This window comes from Lagopus muta, chromosome 9 (genome assembly GCF_023343835.1).
Source record: "Lagopus muta isolate bLagMut1 chromosome 9, bLagMut1 primary, whole genome shotgun sequence".
NCBI lineage: Eukaryota > Metazoa > Chordata > Aves > Galliformes > Phasianidae > Lagopus > Lagopus muta.
The window spans coordinates 8,709,867-8,729,030 of record NC_064441.1 but is presented as its reverse complement, the minus strand read 5'-3'; the positions used below and the strand labels follow the sequence as shown (position 1 = coordinate 8,729,030).

The following is a 19,164-nucleotide window of genomic DNA, read 5'->3' as shown; positions in this document are numbered from 1 at the left end:
ACAGACTGTCCTATGGCACTGGGAACGGCCAGGGAAGGAGCAGGAGGACACGTGGTGCTGGGCGGTGTGTGAGGTGCTGCTGGGCAGGGATGCCCGGGGAGCTGCTGCGGTGGGACAGCTGCACGCTGGGATGAAGGGAGAGAGTCGGGTCTGGGGATGGGGGGACGAGTTGGGTCTGCTTTCTCCTCACACTGCAGGACCTGGAGGTTTTCTGGAGCCGTTTGAGAGGAGAGGGCAGCGTGGGTCCCCCGGGAGGAATATGGGGGCTTTGGGAAGAGGTTGAGGTGTCTCCGTGGAGCAGGAGGGGAAATAGACCAAAAGATTTCCTGCGGGTTTCCCAGCCCGGCTCTTGGGACGGAAAGGCGGCGGCGGGGGGTGGGCAGAGGGGCAGGGCAAGAGTTAAGCTACCTGCCGGTCCGTCCCCCTTGGCTCCACCTCGTTGAGAGGGGAGGGAAAAGGGAAAAAGGAAAAAAAAATCAAAACCGGGGAAAGAGGAAAAGGAAGAGGGCAGAGCGCACGGACCGCGTCCCGCTCCCAGCATGTTCCAGTGGTGAGTGTCAGAGGGGGGGGGAGGGAAAGGGTGGCGGCTGTCCCACGTCCCCACGTCCCAGAGGGTCGCTCCGTGCCGGGACGCAGCCGGGGGGCTCAGCTCTCTGCATCCCCAGCCCTGCGCTCTTGTCGCACCGAGGGGACGCGTCGGTGGCATCGCGGGTTGGGGACGGAGAGTCGGGAGCACGGAGTTGAGAGGGCGGCGGGTGAGGAACAACGGGTCGGGGATCCGTTCAGCTGCTTTTTTTTGGAGGGCTTCGGGGTTTCTCCACCCGACTGCGGTGTTTCGGCCGTTGGCAGCGCCAACAGAAGGGCTCTGTGCTGCTGCCGCTGCCCCTTCGCCTCTAATTAAGGGGCCGGGAAAAGCCAAACAGAGCGATCCTCGGGTGCTTAAAGGGGTTTTCATGCGGCTCAACAGTGGCAATGTGCCCCGACGGGGAGAGAGGACGAAAAGCCCTGAGCGCTCGGAGTCTCCGCAGCATCGCCACCCATAGGGCGACCTCCCCACCTCCCGGTCTCTCCGCACACCGCTGTGGCCAAATCACAGCGACGCTTTGAGCTTTCCTTGGGGGAGAAAAGGCAAAATTGCAGGAGTGTATCCAATGCCCTCAACGTGCCCTCGACAGCACCGACACCAGTGGGGCCGGTTGGGGCCAGTGAGAGCCCGACCAGGATGGCTGGTGGTGCCCAGGGACTCGATGATGGTGCTGGGGATGTGGTGTGGATATGAGGAGGCTCTGGGGCTGGGCACAGCAATTCCCGTGCCATGGTGGACCCCAGATGCTGCCTCACCATCGCATTCAGCAAATTGGTGGGTGTGGGGTCTTGGGAGAGCAGAGTGGGGTCTTGACCCCATAACGTGATTCCCACCTCAGGAAACCAAAGGGCAGAAGGGCTGGAGGTCAGGAAAGCCCAGCGTATGGTTATTAATCCTTGGCCCTGTGAAATGCTGGGTTTGGAGTGGAAATCGCCCATGGTTGTGGCTCAGGGTCCACACGTCCCCATTGCTTTCCCAGGCCAGGATCAGCGCAGTGGGGTTATTCTGAGAGAAACCCAGGTGCTGTGGGGCAGGTGATGGGGAGAGGTTCTGACCCTGGGGTCCAAATGGGATTAAACTGCTGCCACATTGGAAGCAAAGGGTTTCTGAGAACAACCTTTGAGTGGGGATCACAGAAGGTTAAAGGCAGTGGGGCGGAATTGGGGCTGCTCCCTCATCAGTCTCAGGTGAGTGCCCACATATAAAACCAAATGGGAGCTCTCCATTTGCTGGTAATTGCTCATTTCCATGCGTGCCCTCACGGTCTCCAATAGCATTCATGCTTTTCTCATGTAAATATGAGGCTGAAAATGTTCCTTGTGCTGAAGGGCAAAACCAGAGCCAGGAGTCCCCAGCTCCCAGTTTGAGGTTCCTCATTTCATAGTCCCTATTGCCACCTGCGAGTGTCACCTGTCCCACGGGGGTGTGACAGTGGTGATGATGATCTATTTCAGGTTGTAGTATTTCAGGGCAGGGAGGTTCCCAAATGTAGTAGAAATTGCTCCAGGTAAAGCAATATATACTGAAGTGTAGGTACGTCATGTGCTCACCTATGTGTGCAGTTGTCTATGTAACTGTTTTCAAGTGTTCCTGGTACAGAGTGGGGCTAAAGGACATCACAGCTCTATGCTGCTGGGTCCGGGTGAGGTCAGGGCTGCCCGGGGATCCCACACTGCCTTTGCTTTGGGCACATTCCTGCAGTGCATACTCACAGCTGTGGCCAGCTCCTGTTTTCCTGCCCCACTATTGCTGTTTCTTTGTTCTGTTCTTATTAAGGATGTATTGGGCACCCAGCTGCAAACCTCAGGGATGTTTCTGCAGGTTCCTAGGCAGCCTAGTGGTATTTTTCCACCACCGTTGGGCTGCTCGGATGATCCCTAATGCAGTGCCGTCCCCAGCCCTGGGGCACCCAAGAGCAGAGGAAATTGGTGCAGCAGAGCCAGCTGGGGGGCAGCCAGGTGCTCGGGGCACAAACCTGCCTGGCTTTGGTATACATGGGGCAGTAGCTGGGGGGGTTATTGGGTGCGGCAGCAATCACTGGGTCTCTTTTGGGCTGCAGGGTTTGTGGCTTCCCATGATGGCCCCCAGTTCCTTCAGATGAGCCTCCCACCGCTGTTTTCCTCTCCTTACTCCTATCTCGTCCCTGTAGGAGGAAGACCATCTACAAAACAGTCTGCCTGTCCTTCCTGCTGGTGATCACGGTGACAGTGCTGCAGCGGGGAATGGCCCCCAGCCAGTTCCTGCAGGGCCAGCAGCAGAAGGAACTGCCTACCCCAGAGCCCCTGAAAACACAGAAGAGAGACAACACCTTCTCCATCACCAGCGCCTTCTGGAAAAACAAAAAGGAAAAAGCTCCAGGCAAGGAAGAGGACGGAGGCATGACAGAGAGGCAGGTGAAATCATGGGACATCACCACTACCAACTGCTCAGCCAACCAGAACTTGAGCAAACTGGACTGGTTCAAAGGGCTGGAGCCCAACTTCCAGCAGTTCCTGCTCTACCGGCACTGCCGCTACTTCCCCATGCTGATCAACCACCCCGAGAAGTGCAGCGAGGACGTCTACCTGCTCATCGTGGTCAAGTCCATCATCACGCAGCACGACCGCCGCGAGGCCATCCGGAGGACGTGGGGCAAGCAGAAGGAAGTGGGGGGCAAGAAGGTCAGGACGCTCTTCCTATTGGGCACGGCCTCCAAGGAAGAGGAGAGAGCCAACTACCAGAAGCTGCTGGATTACGAGAACCACATCTATGGGGACATCTTGCAGTGGGATTTCCTGGACAGCTTCTTCAATCTCACGCTCAAAGAGGTCCACTTCTTGAAGTGGTTGAACATCTACTGCGACAACGTCCGCTTCATCTTCAAAGGGGACGACGACGTGTTTGTGAGTCCCGACAACATCCTGGAGTTCCTGGAGGACAAGAAGGAGGGAGAGGACGTCTTTGTGGGGGACGTCCTCTACAATGCCAGGCCGATCCGGAGGAAGGAGAACAAGTACTACATCCCCAGTGCTCTCTACAACAAAAGCATCTACCCGCCCTACGCGGGTGGTGGAGGCTTCGTCATGGACGGACCGTTGGCCAAGAGGCTGCACAAGGCCTCAGAGACGCTGGAGCTGTACCCCATTGACGACGTCTTCCTAGGGATGTGCTTGGAGGTCCTCAAGGTATCGCCCGTTGGGCACGAGGGCTTCAAAACTTTTGGCATCGTGAAGAACAAGAACAGCAAGATGAACAAGGAGCCGTGTTTTTTCCGGAGTATGTTAGTGGTTCATAAACTGCTGCCTCCAGATTTGATCCAAATGTGGGACTTGGTGCACAGTAACTTGACGTGCTCAAGAAAACTCAATGTCCTTTAGCTCATTCTCTCTGGAGAGCTGGGACTGAGTGGGGACATAACAAGTGGGACGCAGTGAGCCTCTGCTTGTGGCATGGCAAGGCTTGTGATGGTGGTTGTTCCTGTACTGTAATGTGGTTCGCCTATCTCCAGCTGGGTTGGGGGTTGCTGAAAATGAAGAAAGGGAAAAAAGAGAAAAAAGAGAAATCCTAGCACAAAGAGGGAAGGGAGAGAAAGAGAGGTCTGTGCCCTGCAATAGGTACCACCTCCAGGTGGGGCTGGGGGAGGCAGGAGGGGATTTGTGCTGGATGTTTAGGGTCTGGCTACCCAGGAAATCTGCTCCAAGGGGGTCAGTGGTCTACGTGCACGTGAACACTGCTCAGAAGCAAAGGGGATTGTATCTGTACCTGAAACGCCTCCTCTGTGGTGTGTCATGTGGGGGGACACAGGGTGGGCACACCCTGCCATCGCCAAGTGCAGGGTTGCACACCCCCGTGTCCCTGCATGCTGTGGATGTACACAGCCACATCCGCAGCCCTGAACACGCACGGCGAAACGCACACATGTGTGTGCTTGCTCTCTTCTCTCTCTCTCTCCTTCTCTGGTGCCAGACATTGAAAGGAAAAAATTTCTACTACCTCAAAGGTCCCCCTGTGCAGTGCCTTTTTTTTTTCCCCCTCCTTTTCTTAATGTGTTTTGGAAAAGTGCCTGTTTCATTCACTCCAAGTCTGTATGTTCCTCAGGTTAGAAAACAAACAAGAAGGGGTGTACAGCAGCCAAAGGAGGCACTGTGGTGCCAAGCCACACCACTTCTCCTCTGCAGATGTCCTTCATCTGCTGGGATGAGCTGCAGATTTGAAGGGAAAAAAGAGAAAGAGCTCATTTGTGTCCTGGGCTTGGCTATTGGTGGCGGCGCTGGGGGCTAAATGATGATGTTTGGTGATGTTCCGTTTATGGTGACATTGATTTATGATGCATCCAGAGGAGCCACAGCCCCGGGTACCTGCAGGGCCCGAGGGCACCGCTGGGTGCAGGGCTCACTGCTGTTCACCTGGGTTCACCTGGGGCACTTCCTGAGGTGACGGCTGTCATTGCTGTGGGGTACAGCTGTGTGCTCATCCCATCCATGGGGGCACAGAGCAGCACGCAGAGATCTGTCAGCGCTGCTCTTCACCTGGAGGGAAACAGGAACCGCGTAGATTCGGTGAATATTTTAGCTTCAGAAAAATAAAGGTTAAAAGAAGAAAGGGTTCAAAGAAAGAAAAAAACCAAGCCTTCACCTCGTGTCGTTGCTAGCAGGTTTCTGCTGGCCAGGACAGCCTGGATGGTTGGGAACAAAACGCGGTCACGGGCCACGGTGGTCGAAGGGCACAGCCTTAGCTGGGCCGGAGGGGAGAGAAGTAAAGCCTTACGAGGAGATCCCCTCTCATCCTTTCCCTCCCGTCGGCGCAGCCCGCAGCCCGGTGCCGCTCTGCTGCCGCCCTCTGCTGCCCGCTCCGCCGCCGCGCTCCGACCATTTGCCGCCGGGCCGGCGCGCAGCCTCCGAAATAAAATGGCTGATGGCAGCGGGGCGAGCGGTGCTGCACGCAGCCCTTCGGAAATGGGGTTTTCTACGCTCTGCGGCGCTGCTCCAGCCGCCAAATGCCGCTACTTTCTGCGTACGGCCGGCGCTCACGTGGGATGCCATGCGCGAAGGGAAGCGGCAGGCAGCAGGCGCTACGCTCGCCCTGCTCCACTAGGGCAGAAGGTCAGCGCCGAGCTGGGGAGATGCCTGGAGTGGCACAGGGTTGGACCGCAGGTCAGAGCCAGAGCGGCTTTCAGCAGGACCTAAAGCTGCAGCCACAGTGCCAGCTCTGTGTCAGCTTCGCCCTGCTGTCAGCAACACTGCCCGTGTTTGAAAGAGCAGCAGCTGCCCTCCTGCCTTCTGTACCAGCACGCTGCATCACTCAAAGGCAGCATTGTGCCCCACCAACAGCAGCAGGACAGCAGCCAAGGCCCTGGGCAAGACATGACATCAGGGCTGTGCCAAAGAGAGAGGTGCAGGAGTTGGCCCATGTCCAGACCAACACTGGTGACAGGCAAGTTACTTCCCCTACTGTGCTTCAAGACACTGCCTCAACTCCAAGGAGGCAACAGGAAAGAAGGCCAGTACCAGTTTTGGATGAAATAAAACACAGACAGCCTGACTGTCCTTCTGAAAGAGGGTAAGAGTAGCTGCAGTCCAGGGAAACACTTCCTTGTGTAAAGCATAGTCCCTGTAGAGGGGAAGGGGGGACAGAGCAGGCCAAAGCCAAAGCAGGATGCTGCCTGCACTGATCAGAGCGACCCTAAAGCAGGAAGCCTCCAGCCAGACTTTGTCACAGGCCCTGTTGTAGTGGCACAGAATTAACACGAACCAGTTTAGGTCCTTTAATCTGTCCAAGACAGGGTGCTGAAGCACAAATGATAAAACATTCTGCATTTTTACAGCAAAAAAATGCTACAGAAGTTTATAGGAAAAAAAATATTTTTGTACATGGGTAAAACATTATAAATTCAAGACAACTCACAGACAAAGGGTAAATTCCCACAGCTAGCGCTCATTTCTGTTAAAAAGTTCACTTGAATATGCAAGCAGTCAAAATAGCTTGCTGTTCTTCCTTGAAATGAAAATTCTTTCTTCCAAGTGGCTCACAGTACTCCTTTGCACCTTGGAATGTCCTCCGAAGGCTCCGCCAAGATAAAAGGAGAATAAAAACCCCTGGAGTCCTTTCAGATAGTCTCAGAGATCAAGAGAAGGGAAAGGAAAAGGGAAGTTTATTCAAACTTGATCTTCTTCCCTTGTGGCTTGTGATCTCCACCTCCTCCTCTGCCTCCTCGGAAGCCACCTCCTCCTCTGCCTATAAAAAGAGAATGTATCAGGAAACAAAGATGCATGGCTCCCCCTACAGTCACCACTACCTTTCCAAACCCCTCCCTGGTACAGGACAGAAAATAAATTCACATCCAGCACTCTATGGTGGCAGCACCCTGTAACCCCAAGAACAGCTTCAGCTGATTTTTGACTACGGGCCTTAGAAGAAGGTTACTTACCTCCAAAACCTCTGCCACCACCTCTGCCTCCAAATCCACCTCTTCCTCCTCGGCCTCCTCTGCCACCACGACCACCAAATCCACCACCAAATCCACCACCACGCTGAAATTCACCCTTTGGTTTGGCAAAATCAAGGATCACTTTGTTTCCATCTATCTCTCCATCCTCCATAGCCTCTTTAGCTGCTTTGGCATCTTCTGGGGAGCTGAAGTCCACAAACCCAAACCTAGGCAGTGGATTAAGAGAAAGACAGTCAAACCACACGCAACCCATGAACCGTAGCACCACCTACTGGCACTTGACAGCAATCCCTTAGGTAACAGTAGCATCTGGAACTGTTCCTTGTAAACCAGTAAGCGGCTAATCACAACTGATGTAACCACGTTGTGAGTGTGCCACTACCCAGCTGTTAATGTCCTTCTCGTGCGAATCCATAGGCTGCCACGGATCTGTCGGCAGGAAGGAGCTCATTGAGAAGTGAGGCTGCCCAACCACAGCTACATGCCCCCCTTCCTCTAGTTCCACACCATCTACTGTCTCCTAAGAATCACCTACACAAGCCTTAGATACACCCTGCACCACAGATGTTTTTCTCCTGCAGGAACCCCCGTGGTGCTTAACGTACCCTTTAGAAGAGCCCGTGTCCCTGTCTGTGACTATTCGAGCACTTATAGAGCCTTCAAACGATTCTCTTAGCGTCTCCTCTGTTGTGTCCTCAGAAAGGCCTCTGACAAACAATGTTTTGCTTTGTTCTGTGGAAAGAACATTCAGAGATCAGTCTGAGCAAAGCTACCATTAATTTCTCAACACCGCATTCGGCCTGCATTACCGACTCCAACAACAGCTCCCAGGGCTTTTTCCTTTAAAGGAGGCTGAGGCACCCAAAGGTAGATGACCTTGAAAACTCTCTGAACTGCAAACAGAACCTTACATCCAAGTGCCTCCAAATGGACCCACTTGGTACCATCAAATTCATTCTCTACACACTTTCATCCTCCCATAGATACAAGTGAATCAGTACAGACATTAACAGGGTAACAGACACTGCTGGATCAGCACTTGACTATCTAGAGGACTTTAGAAATCGTTTCATCAGCATTTCAGATAATCAGTCATCACATCCAGCACATCCGCTCATGTCTTTCACAGTTGTTTGCTGTTGTGTTTTTGTTTGTTTCTTGAAGCAGACAAAAGTTGGCAGGAATTGCACACTCCTACCACAGGATCAAGTAATCAGGCACGGAACACTTACGGTTAAATCCTCCTCTTGCATTCATGTTCCCTTTCTGCCACGATGGTGAACTGAATTCCAGCCTGATTGCTCTGCCTTCAATTTCTGTGTTGTTACAGGAATTCAATGCCTCTTTAGCATCCTCGGCTGTGGGAAATTCTACAAATGCATACCTATTTGAAGAGGAAGGTTTCAGTCAGCTTGGGAGGCACAGCACACCAGCAGAGGTAAGGCATTCACCATGCCAACTGAGGACTCAGTTATAAACATACCCTTTAGGCCTGCCCTGGTTGTTTTGTGGCATCTTGATGGAAGTAGCTTTTTTAAACAGTTCCTGCAGAGTTTCTTCTGAGGCAGCATAGGACAGGTTGTTCACAATCAGTGTCTTCGACTCCCTCTCTCCACCTCCTAGAAAGGAAACACAATGAGTCAAGTCCAAGCTTAGAGAGGGAGAGCTCTCTACCTCTGGGCACAAAGTGCCCTCCTAAGGAGATGGCAGCTGTTGCACCCCCTTTCCCACTTTGAGGTGAGGCACAAAGCCAAGAACCAATGCCTGGTCACCTGGACTAACTGCCCTTTTTTGTCAGAAACATGCAGGAGAAACCTGCAGTGCATGCCATGTGGAGCACAAGGAAGGGAAAAGGCTCCTGCCCATTATCTCACAGCTTTGCTGCAGTGCTTCAAGTCATTCTGTCCCCAGCAAGCTTCTGACACAAGCCAAGTCCTGCCCTCTGCACACACACTATTAATCTGAAAACACACCTTTCTGATTTTCTTGTTGGCTCTTCTCACCAGTGTAATCAATGACCATGGCACGACCATCAACCTCCGTGCCTTGTTTCTCCTCCAGTGCTTTTTCTGCCTCAGCTTCTGTTTTGAATTCAATATAGGCCATCCTACAACAAAGAAAGCGACAGTCATTCCCACAAGGAAATTAATCCTTAAGTTCAGGATTGAATACCTGAACACATCAAAATGCAGTAACAGCAAACACTTCACAGTTTCTCTACATACCCCTTGCTGCTCCCTTCCTTGTTAAGTACTAGTCGGACCTCTACAGCATTTTCAAACACATTTTTCATTTCCTCTTCAGTTACACGGTAGGGCAGATTCTTCACAAACAGTGTTCTAGCATCTCTCTCTGCAAAGAGGAAAGAGAAGTTCTCACCATCTGCTCCATATCCCTTCTCGACAAGCAGACAGACCAAATAAATCCAGCAGAAAAAAAAACCTAACAGTACAGATTTGTAGTCCCGAAAGCAGAAAAAGCAAGAGCAAAAATTAATTAGGTTACCATTATGTTGTTTCCCTAAAGGCACTGAAGTCTGAATACAGCTCCTAAAGCTTAGGACAGGACCACATGCCCTCCTCATGCACTTACTATGTACTTACACTACTTCCTTCCAGCTCAGTGTTTCAGATTTGCAAGTCAGAACTTGCACAGCCATTTTAGCACTCAAGAAACTACGACACAGGGATCAGACCAGGGAAATGTCTTTTAAGAGCAGCACAGCAGCCATTAGTAATGCCACCCACCTTTCTTCAACGTGCAGATAACTCAGAACTGAGTCCTACCTTTCTTATTTTCTTTAAGACTTTCTTTGCTCTTTGCTTTTTCCAGTTTGATTTCCAAACCCATCAGCTTCTTTCCATTCAGCTGAAGAGCTTTATCCATATCTTCAGCAGATAAGAAATCCACGTAGCCAAACCGCCTGAAAGAAGAGCAGCTTCACTGTTTAAGCTGATCTATTTCTAATAACAAACACATACAGAAAGCAAGAACAGGGGACTGTGGTCAAGCTAAAGTGTCAATAAAAACAAAGGCAGGCCAGCACAGATAAGTAGCAGCAGAGAACAGCAGCTCTCCCTTTAGGGATTAGTGCACACCTGAAGTACACCACCACCATCAGCACTACACGCATTCCAGTCCCTCTTCCAGCTTCCATTTGCTATCCAACAAGCACTCCAGCACCCCAAAGGGAATTAGCTCACAGCCATCCACATGAACTGCTGCCAAGTCAAAGAAAGAAGCAGCACAATTCCACAGAGGAACTTACTTGGAAGAACCAATTCTGACTTCTGAGACCTGGAGATTTTTCTTGCCAAAGAATTCTTTGATGGCAGTTCTCAGTTCTTCATAGTCCTTGGTGGGGGTCAAGTTTTTCACAAAGAGCGAGAAAGCTGAAGCAGGTGCTTTGAATGAAGAGACATTTGAACGTAAGGCAAAGGAAGAGAGTTGGAATTTAGATTACCAACAGCATTAGCACATCAGTTTTGCTCAAAACTGACATCACATTTCAGTATTAAGTCCCTTCTGATCATCATTTGTGCTGAGGAAAAAGAAAACACTGAACATCCACAGCCCCTTCACCATTTCTACACACCTCACCCAGCAGTCCAACAACTCAAATGAGCATCACTTGTTACCCCACGTCACTTACTTTCTGTTTTCTTTTTCTTGGCCTCTGGTGCACTCTTGTTGGCCATTTCTTTTTTCCTTTTTCCAGGTGCTTCCTTGACAGGTTCTGTGGTTAGGGAACAAGAAACAACACTGAAATAGAAGTACATGAACAGAACAACAGCTTCTCCTGCGCTCTATCAATACAGGACTATTAAAATCTTCACTGCTCAAACAGAAGGCCAGCATTACAATTCTGCAGTCCTAAAGACACTTTTTTGGCTATTATGGAAAACTATGTTACATAAACTCACTTTCATCCTCACTTTCTTCCTCATCCTCCTCTTCATCATCTTCATCCTCATCTTCATCCTCATCTTCTTCATCTTCCTCATCTTCAGACTCTGCCTTGGCTTTAGCTGGAGCAGCCTTGGCTGGAGGAGGTTTCTTCACAGGAACTGGTGTTGTGTCCATGGCCTCATCTTCAGACTCTGCAACAGGTTGAGTGTGAGATTTCAGGAGCATTCCAGATGAAGCCATTTTTGAGTCTAAAAAACACCCAGCTCTACAGTTTTGTATTCCCCATGAAGCTTATATGTTCTCAGGAAGAGTTCTGTAATGTTTCAGTGTCCTGCCTGTATCTCAGCTTTTACTGCACTAACATCCCTTAAGGTTTTCATTTTCCCCAACAGTAGAAAAATAAACACTCCTGCCATATCTGACAGACACTGGTTGCCAGCTAAAGGCAGCTGGGCACTAACTGGACACAGACACACTGCATCACTCCCACTAACCCACCCCTCCACTGAGCTCCCTGAAAGCATCCAACACTTTAACAACTATATTTTACAAACCTTTCGTTTCTCTAAATGCTTTATGGACCACATACCTTCATCCTCCTCGTCCTCCTCATCCTCCTCTTCATCTTCCTCGTCCTCAGATTCCTGCTTTGCTGGCACAACTGCAGGCTTTTTGGCTGGTACAGCTGCTGCGGATTTTTTGGCTGCAGGCTTCACAGGCATTGCTGGTTCCTCTTCCTCATCTACCACAACAGTACAATAAGCCTTTATCCATAGCACTCAGTGTTCAAACTCTGCCAGGCCCTTTGCTTCATCCGAGAAAACTCAAAAGGAGTGGCACACACTACAAGTAACACAGCTGCAGTATGGAAAGTTCTCCAACATTTACCAAAGCCCCAACTTTCCTCCCTCCCTGCCCTTCTGTATGCTGCATTTTGCTGCACTGTCAACTTCACAAGTAATCAATTTCACCTACAAGACCAAGCCAACTTTGGTCAACTCACAAAGACAGAAATGAGTTCCAAAAGTAACTTACCAGACTCCTCCTCTTCATCTTCATCTTCCTCGTCATCTTCCTCATCATCTTCATCTTCTTCCTCGCTCTCTTGCTTCTTGGCATTCTTGCCATTTTTCGCTCCTTTGCCTAAGACAGCAGCCTTTTTGGGTGATGGAGCAACAGCCTTTTTAGCTGGAGTCGCCACAGCCTTCTTGGCTGGCGTCACTGCCTTTTTTGCAGGAGTGGCAGCCTTCTTTGCAGGGGTAGCAGCCTTCTTGGCTGGTGTAACTGCTGCTTTTTGTTGTTTCTTTGGAGGGACCATCATCTGAAAGAGATTTACTGAATGTGAGACTAGTGCTGCCCCTGATGGGATACCAAACTAATGAAAGTGACCCCTCAGTGATATTATGCCTTGACAGCCATTTAGAACTCTGCAGAACTCATGAAGCTGGCACTTTAGGAGCTGCAGCAAGCATGTAACTAGCTCCTTACGCCAAATTAATTGAGATTCTTGCTTTTTCTGTGCCACTGCTGCACCTGTTCTGCCTATTCCATTAATTCAGTTAAAACACTAATAATAACTACAATCTAAAACTTATTTTTCTGACACTAATTTTTGCTTTTTACCTTATTTGCCTATTCTGTTGAATTACTGTAGCTTGAAAGCAGCTTTTAACAGGTTAACAGCAAAACATCCGGCAATTGTCTGCTCCTGAACCAATCCCAACAATCCCTCCTTCCCTTCAACAGGAACCAACACCTTGAAGTTTTTACTCCTGTGCATTAGGTGTGCAATAAATCAGTTACTGCTGATGAATTAACCATTCACTCACTCTTAGCTACTCAGACCAGCTTTAAGATCCCCACAGTCCTTCCAACGCCAGGAAGCAGGGCTTGAGCTGCTCAGCCAGTTCTTCCCTCACTGCTTTCTCCTTATGCAATCCAGTTAATCCTTCAGGTACAACGAACATCCCCCCAAGCTGTTTATCAGCGTGGATTCCCCACCACATCCCCCCATAATTCTCAGCCACTTCTGAAGCTCGTGGCTGCACGCGCTTCACAGACGGCTCACCTCTTCCCCACTGCTTTCCTCTAAATCGGAGGACTCTTCCTCCTCGCTTTCCTCGACCTTTTTGGGGGGAGGCGCCATTTTTTTCTGCTTCATTTGGTTCTTGGGAGTCTGCGGGAGAGAAGAGACCGTGAGAATGCGTTGCGGTACAACTAAAAGCACCGGGCGCGCCGCGGGGCGGACAATCACCGCAACCACGTGGCGGCCCAACACGCCCCGCCCGGCCCGGAGCTCCCCGCGTGGTGTCCCCGTTCCTCCCCCACCCCCACGTGTTCGCTCTCCGCTGCACCACGTGGCCGCCCCCCCCCTTTCCCCCCCCCCGCTCCGTGACCCCCCTACGCAGACCCCCCTCCCGCCCCGCGCGCGCCAACATGGAGGAAGAACGGGGGAGGGGGAGGGGGGCGCGCTCGAAACCTTTCCCACCGCGCGCGCGCGCGCCCCTCCCCTCGCCGCCATTTTCACTGTGAAGGAAAAAAGAACGGGCGAGAGGGTCGGGAACGGCCGCGCGGCGCTGGCGACGGCGGGAAGAAGCGCGGCGAGCCCCGGTCCCCCCTTGGGCCCGGCCCCGCGGGCTCAGAGCCGGAGGCCCCGCCGCGCCCGAAGGCCCCGCCCGAAGGCCTCACCTTGGCGAGCTTCACCATGATGGCGGCGGTGCCTGGCGGCGCTGGGGCGGCGGCCGAACTGCTTCGGGGGGCGGGAGTGTGCGTCCCTGGGGGGGTTACGGCGGGGAACGGAGCGGGCCCCGGGAGCGGCGGCGCGGCGCTGCCGATGCAGACCGGGGACTGAAACGAAAGAGCGAGCGCACGGCCCTTCCGCTGGCTTGCCTAGCCCTCGGCTTCGCCCCGCCCACTCCGCCCCCGCTCCGTCCAATCGGCGCTCGCGCCGCGCCGCGCGGCCAATCGCCGCTTCCGCCCCTCGAGCCCATTCGCCAATCGACGTGGCTTTATCATCAACCAACGGGAGAGCGCGTTACAGCGTACAGCAAGTGGAAAGCTCGCGAGATGTGGGACGAGAACTTGGGATCTTAACGCCCGCCCTCGAGGAAGTGGGGAGACCAGTAAGAAGGCGGCAGCTCGATGCCTGCGCTCTGATTGGACGGAGCTCTTAGCGGAGAGCGGGCGTGTCCGGGACCGCGGGAGAGCACGTGGCGGGCAGCGGGCCACGTGGTGGGGCCGGGCAGGGGGCAGCGGAGGAGCGTAGGGGGCACCGGGAGGGCTCGGCAGTCCTGACGGAGCTGGGAGCTGGCTCCCAGGCTGCTCAGGTACTAGAAGGGGGGGGGGGGGGGGAGGACGGGAGGACGGGGTTGCTGTTTTATTCGGGAGCTCCTAAATTATGGCACTGGGGTCAGGGGTTCCAAAATTATGGGGTCGGAATCTGTCTTGCTCTGCCCGTGCCCCTCAGCCCCGATATTAACCCCCGCTCCGGCACCGACCCCTCTTCTGCGGCGCTGCGGCAGCACTAGTGTGAGTCCTGAAGCAGGAGAGCGAGCAGCTGCTGGCGTGATGCTTGCCTTGAAGGACCCCAACTGTGCTCCTATCCTTGGAGAAAAATAAACTGCGTCCGCACGATGGATGACACTGAATTTGTTCATTGGGAGATAATATTTCTGTGGGGTTTTATTTCAGTGCATGAAATATTGGGTGTAAATGGTCCTGGGCAGCCCCTGGCACTGCACCCCCGGTGTGGTATTACTGGAGCCCAGCTCTGTCCCCAGGGCTCCAGGCTCACCCCCGTATTCCCTCTGCCCTTTCAGGGCTGCTGGAGAAAAGCCCCTCACCTGGGGGAGAAAACCTAAAGAAAAGAGGTGGGGACTGTGAATGAATGAAGTCGTATGTGGTGTGAAGAGGTACCCCTGGATGCTCAGGGGGACCCGGGAATCTCTTGCCAGCCTGCAGACAGACTGACACCATAGGGAGGAATAGAGGTAGGGCAGGGGGACAGTGCTAGCATCACTGTGTCTGTCACACGCACTTGTGGAATATGATCACTCAGACTCCCAACCTCCACATGCTGCAGGAGCCATCCCTGGGTGCCCAGGGTGCACCAAAGCCCCATGTTAGCTCTGCAGCGCAGCTCAGAGGGAGCCTCAGGGCCAAGGCAGGGCTGCAGCCATCTGCAGCATCAGCATGGAGTAATGTGGCCAAAACAGGTTTAGCAGCTCCGTTTGTGGCAAAAACGCTGTTTAGGTGGAGGAGGAGGGACCCCAAAAAGCAAAGGATCGCTCTTTGAGAAAGTGCACAGCCAGGAACCAGTGGGGCAGAAAGCAGTACAGTGCCTGGAAATGGTCTGGTGGCACCTGGCCCTGTGAGCCCAGCATTGGCTGGTGTTCCCCAGGGGATGTCCCCATAGTCATCTCATGAATGAACTCTCAAAACCCATGGCTGGAGAAAAGTGAACCAGACTGGGACATAAATTTGGGACCAGACATGCAGAGACAGTGATTTTCACTGAGCTGAGAGCCATTCCCTCCGAGCAAACAAGTGCAGACCGTGCTGTCAGACCCTTATTTGATTTGTCTCCCCACGGCACTGCACCGTTTGCCTTCATTACTTTCTCTGTCCCTTACCATAGTCTTATCGTGGAGCATCTGTCCAATAAAAGGCCTGTTAATATAATTTATATCCAGTTGTCACTTTCTGCCTCACCCAGGAGAATGGGCTCCCTGGGTGCACCATGCCTTGGAAAAGCAGTTATCCTGAGTGGAAGAAGTGACATCCTAGCAGATTTTATTGCTACGTTCAGCTTTGGGAAGTTACATTTTGTGGTCTGCATCCTGGGATGGGGAGCTCAGGATGCTGTTTCCTCTAGAAAATCCTTTCTGAGAATGAAATGAGCTTCATCCTCAGAAAAGTGGTGAAAAAGCAAACTGCAGTGAGGTTATAGGAGCCCCGAGCTGTGGGTGGTGTGGTGTTAGTGCAGCTTTGTGCTTCAGCCATAACCCTCTGAAGGATGTATTGAAGGAATGAACGAGCTGCAGGAGGATGGCACGTGGGAGCAGACCATCCTGAAAGCACTCACAGGTGCTCCATAAGGAGGAACCAGTGGAAACCTGAACACTAGAAGGGAAACTGCAAGAGAAATTAAGTGTGGCCAAGTGCTGGTGGGGTCATTGTGCATGGGGACAGAGCTGAGACAGTGGGGGAGCAGAAGAAGGGGTTTGCATTTCTCCCTTTGCTTTTTCTGGCTGTGCTGGCAGCTGTCAGGCAGCAAAGGAAAGATAATGAGAGAAATCTGCTCTGTGTCTCTGACAGCTTTCTCCAATGTGTCGCGTTCAATTGTCCCAACAGGAGAAGATGAAACTTCCCTGGCTGCTGCAGCGAACACAAGGAGAAATGAAGCCCTGTAATTAAAGCTGCTATAACTGCCTGGCAGCAGGGCCAGCTCTTGGGTTCTTGCTTGGCTTTGGTGCCTTGGCTGTCCTAAATATATAGAAAATTAGATGAGTTTTATCTTTTTCTAGTCTGAACATCACAGCCTTCCTTTTCACAGTGCAAGGTGCTCCATCCTGCCTGGGCCTTCCTGAGCTCTTCAACAACGTCAGCGACTGTGATGGACTTTTTTGGAGGGGTCCATGGGCAAGACCATGTGGCCTTAGAGGGTACAACGCACCTGTCACAGAGCTACTTTGCCATTCACTGGCCAAGGGGAAGGCAGGAAATACACAGAGGACCAAAGCACCCATGTCGCTTGTCCCCACCCAGGTGACCATCACCACCCCACCTTGAAGACAACACTCCCCTTGGCCCCAGATGGCTGCCCCACATGCTACCATGCCATCTCTCATCCATGCTAATTGTGCATCACTTTCCTTTCTTAACCAAACTATCCCCATAAACCAAAGCAGGTGCTGCTGGGACATCAGTTCCATCGTCCTTACCATGTTGCAGCAGGAACAGGTGCAAGTGATGCTTGGCTGCTGGTGGCCAACTGTCCCTGCACACAGCTGCAGGGCTGGGAGGGGATCTGAGGTCCCTCTGTGCTTCCCACGGCCCTGCTGGGAGGAATGGGATCCGAGCACATCTCTGACACTGATGCTCCATCTCCATTTGCACAGCCCTGGTCCCAGATCCAGCCACAAGGGCTTTGCAAACACTGTCCATGTGAGCTTTCCCCCACCCACAGTCATGTGAAGCAAGCAAAAACCAGCCCCCCCCCCCCCCCCCCTTCTGCTTTTGGGGAGGGGTGGTGAAGAATCTGCTGGCATTCCCAGTGCCATCCATCACAGCTCCAACTGTCTGGGAAAACTGCTGTAAAACTGAGTTTTGGCTCTGTCAAGGAAAGAAAAAAAGCCATGGCCGTTGCAAACAACCCCGGCACAAAAAGCCTTACAAGGCTGGGGCAGCCTCACAGATGGATTTCTTTTTAATCCCCAAGCGAAGGTGATAAATCTTTGAATTGGAGGCACCATCAAGGGGTGCTGCACGGCCAGGGGGATTTGCTGTGCCGCGGTGTGAGCACGTGGGGTTTGGCCACAGCGGGTTCCAATGGGATCAGCTGCTGGGAAGGCACTGCTGTAAATCTCAGAGGACAGATGACAACTTTTGAGAAGCAGCTCTTGGGAAATGAACCATTTGGAGAGAAGATGGCGGTGCAGAGCTTGAGCCAGGCACGTGCTCCAAACTGTGGGGACAGAGAGAAATGTCCCCCAGCTCAGAGCAAACCCATTGCAGGCGCTGTTTTGGAGACCTCCTAGCACAGTGTCCATCCTGCCACAGGGGACATCTGATCATGCCATGGCTGATGGCATGGGTGGGAGATGTGGGGGTGCCTACACAGCCCCAAACCTTGACCCCATCACTCATCCATGGCTTGTCCCAGCCATCACCTCTGTGCATAGCCCCCAGCAGGGGTAATCCCTCTGATTCATCCTGCAGAAGCACCTTATCACCAGCCACATATCTGTGCAACACATACAAGCACTTGACCAAGCCTGCAGCAGGGATGGTGACATGGAGCCACAGGGTTGTCCCCATGTGCTGTCCCAAAACAGTGGCTGGAGGAGTGAGGTTTGCCCTCAGATTCTCTTTGGGGTGATCATAAACAAATCTCTGAACAGCCCCAGCATCAGCACCTGATACACACTGCTGGACAATCACCACCATCTTCCCCTCCTGCATCTCAAAGAGCAAACTGAGCAGCCAAGAAGAGGCGGTGGAGACACATGGAGCATGGCTGTGCCAGGGGACAGCTGGGGACATAACCCCAGGGGAGGTCACCTTCTGCTGTCCCTTGGCCAAGGTGTTTAGTCCCCTGACTTCCCTGCTGCCCCAAGCTGGGGCATGACAGACCTGAAACTCCGCTTGCTGTTGCTGCGCAATAGAATGCTATCGACTGCCAATTAAAAAGCCATTCCCCAGAGGTTTCCATCTGGGGAAGTGACCTTGTGAGGCATAATGGGGCAATAACAGCCATCAAGGAGGCATCCGTCACCTCCACCCATGGCTGTCTGGGAGTGGGAGCGATAGGAGATAGAGAGGGGAGAAAATGGAGATCGATGCACTTTGCCATGTTGACGTGATCTGGAGAGCAGCTGAGAAGATCCTGAAGGGCAGAGGTTAATGCAGCCCCACATTCATCTGCACAACAGGATCCCAAAGGGAAACACTTTGCTAATGGGACAGGGGCTGTGAGCTGGGGCTGGGTCAGCAGGACACAGGAGGGAGTTTTATGAGCACACGTCCTGGCTGGGGGAAAACTGGGGCTAGGAAAGTTGTGTAAGAAGCAGCTCAGCCTGCTCTGGTAGCCATGGGGAGGCAGTTTGGAGTGCTGATATTCCATCCCATGGGAGGATCCTGTGCGCACCAGGATGGCAGCAGCATTGATCCCAGACAGCAAATCGATCAGCCCCTCCAGCCGGGGGGAGCCAGCCTGCCTGCCCACCTGCTGTGGCATTTTGTGACATTTTCCCAGCAGCGTGTCTGGGGACAGATTGATCATCTCCATTCCAGGGGCGGCCCCATGCATTGTGCGTCCCTCTCACACCTTCCCTACCTCAAGTGAGCAAAGACCCTCGAGAGCCATCAAGGCATGGTGGCACGTTTTGGGGTGCCTTTAGGGGCAGGAGCTGCCATCATCACCTTCCCTGGCAAATTTATTGCACAAAGATGTGTGGATATGCAGGAGGGGGATGAAGGGACGGTGCCTGTTACTGTTGTCAGCACGTGGGAGGATAGCGGG

At 52.7% G+C, this 19,164-nt stretch overlaps 2 protein-coding genes and 3 non-coding genes across 6 annotated transcripts; 1 reads left to right on the top strand and 4 right to left on the bottom strand.

The window, feature by feature from the left end:
• The first annotated feature begins 422 nt into the window (after window positions 1-422).
• Window positions 423-5,183, top strand: B3GNT7 (UDP-GlcNAc:betaGal beta-1,3-N-acetylglucosaminyltransferase 7). The gene is made up of 2 exons (XM_048954639.1): window positions 423-550; window positions 2,736-5,183. The coding sequence occupies exons 1-2, from the start codon at window positions 540-542 to the stop codon at window positions 3,940-3,942; spliced, it is 1,218 nt and encodes a 405-aa protein (XP_048810596.1). The 5' UTR covers window positions 423-539; the 3' UTR covers window positions 3,943-5,183.
• A 1,132-nt stretch (window positions 5,184-6,315) lies between these two features.
• On the bottom strand, window positions 6,316-13,837 carry NCL (nucleolin). 2 transcript variants are annotated; one of them, XM_048954610.1, is made up of 15 exons: window positions 13,611-13,837; window positions 12,991-13,098; window positions 11,958-12,243; window positions 11,512-11,664; window positions 10,937-11,026; window positions 10,666-10,749; window positions 10,282-10,417; window positions 9,800-9,936; window positions 9,239-9,365; window positions 8,987-9,120; window positions 8,497-8,632; window positions 8,246-8,397; window positions 7,619-7,745; window positions 6,993-7,219; window positions 6,316-6,799 (listed from the first exon to the last, which is right to left on the bottom strand). In XM_048954610.1, the coding sequence occupies exons 1-15, from the start codon at window positions 13,626-13,628 to the stop codon at window positions 6,717-6,719; spliced, it is 1,998 nt and encodes a 665-aa protein (XP_048810567.1). In that variant the 5' UTR covers window positions 13,629-13,837; the 3' UTR covers window positions 6,316-6,716. The 2 variants fall into 2 exon arrangements, with proteins under 2 accessions (XP_048810567.1, XP_048810566.1); XM_048954609.1 differs by having other exon boundaries at window positions 10,937-11,113; window positions 13,611-13,836.
• LOC125697949 (small nucleolar RNA SNORA75) lies at window positions 7,327-7,473 on the bottom strand. The gene has a single exon (XR_007379021.1). It is a non-coding gene; the product is annotated as a small nucleolar RNA SNORA75 (small nucleolar RNA).
• On the bottom strand, window positions 8,041-8,117 carry LOC125697953 (small nucleolar RNA SNORD20). The gene has a single exon (XR_007379025.1). It is a non-coding gene; the product is annotated as a small nucleolar RNA SNORD20 (small nucleolar RNA).
• LOC125697952 (small nucleolar RNA SNORD82) lies at window positions 10,488-10,556 on the bottom strand. The gene has a single exon (XR_007379024.1). It is a non-coding gene; the product is annotated as a small nucleolar RNA SNORD82 (small nucleolar RNA).
• Window positions 13,838-19,164: the final 5,327 nt, after the last annotated feature.

Bases quoted from the DNA above. Each gene is read 5' to 3' on its own strand.
- NCL (XM_048954609.1), bottom strand. The intron at 9,366-9,799 runs GTAGGACTCAGT...TCCTCTTTGCAG, and splicing joins TCTTAAAGAAAATAAGAAAG to AGAGAGATGCTAGAACACTG. The intron at 7,746-8,245 runs GTAAGTGTTCCG...TTCTTTCCACAG, and splicing joins TGCAAGAGGAGGATTTAACC to AACAAAGCAAAACATTGTTT.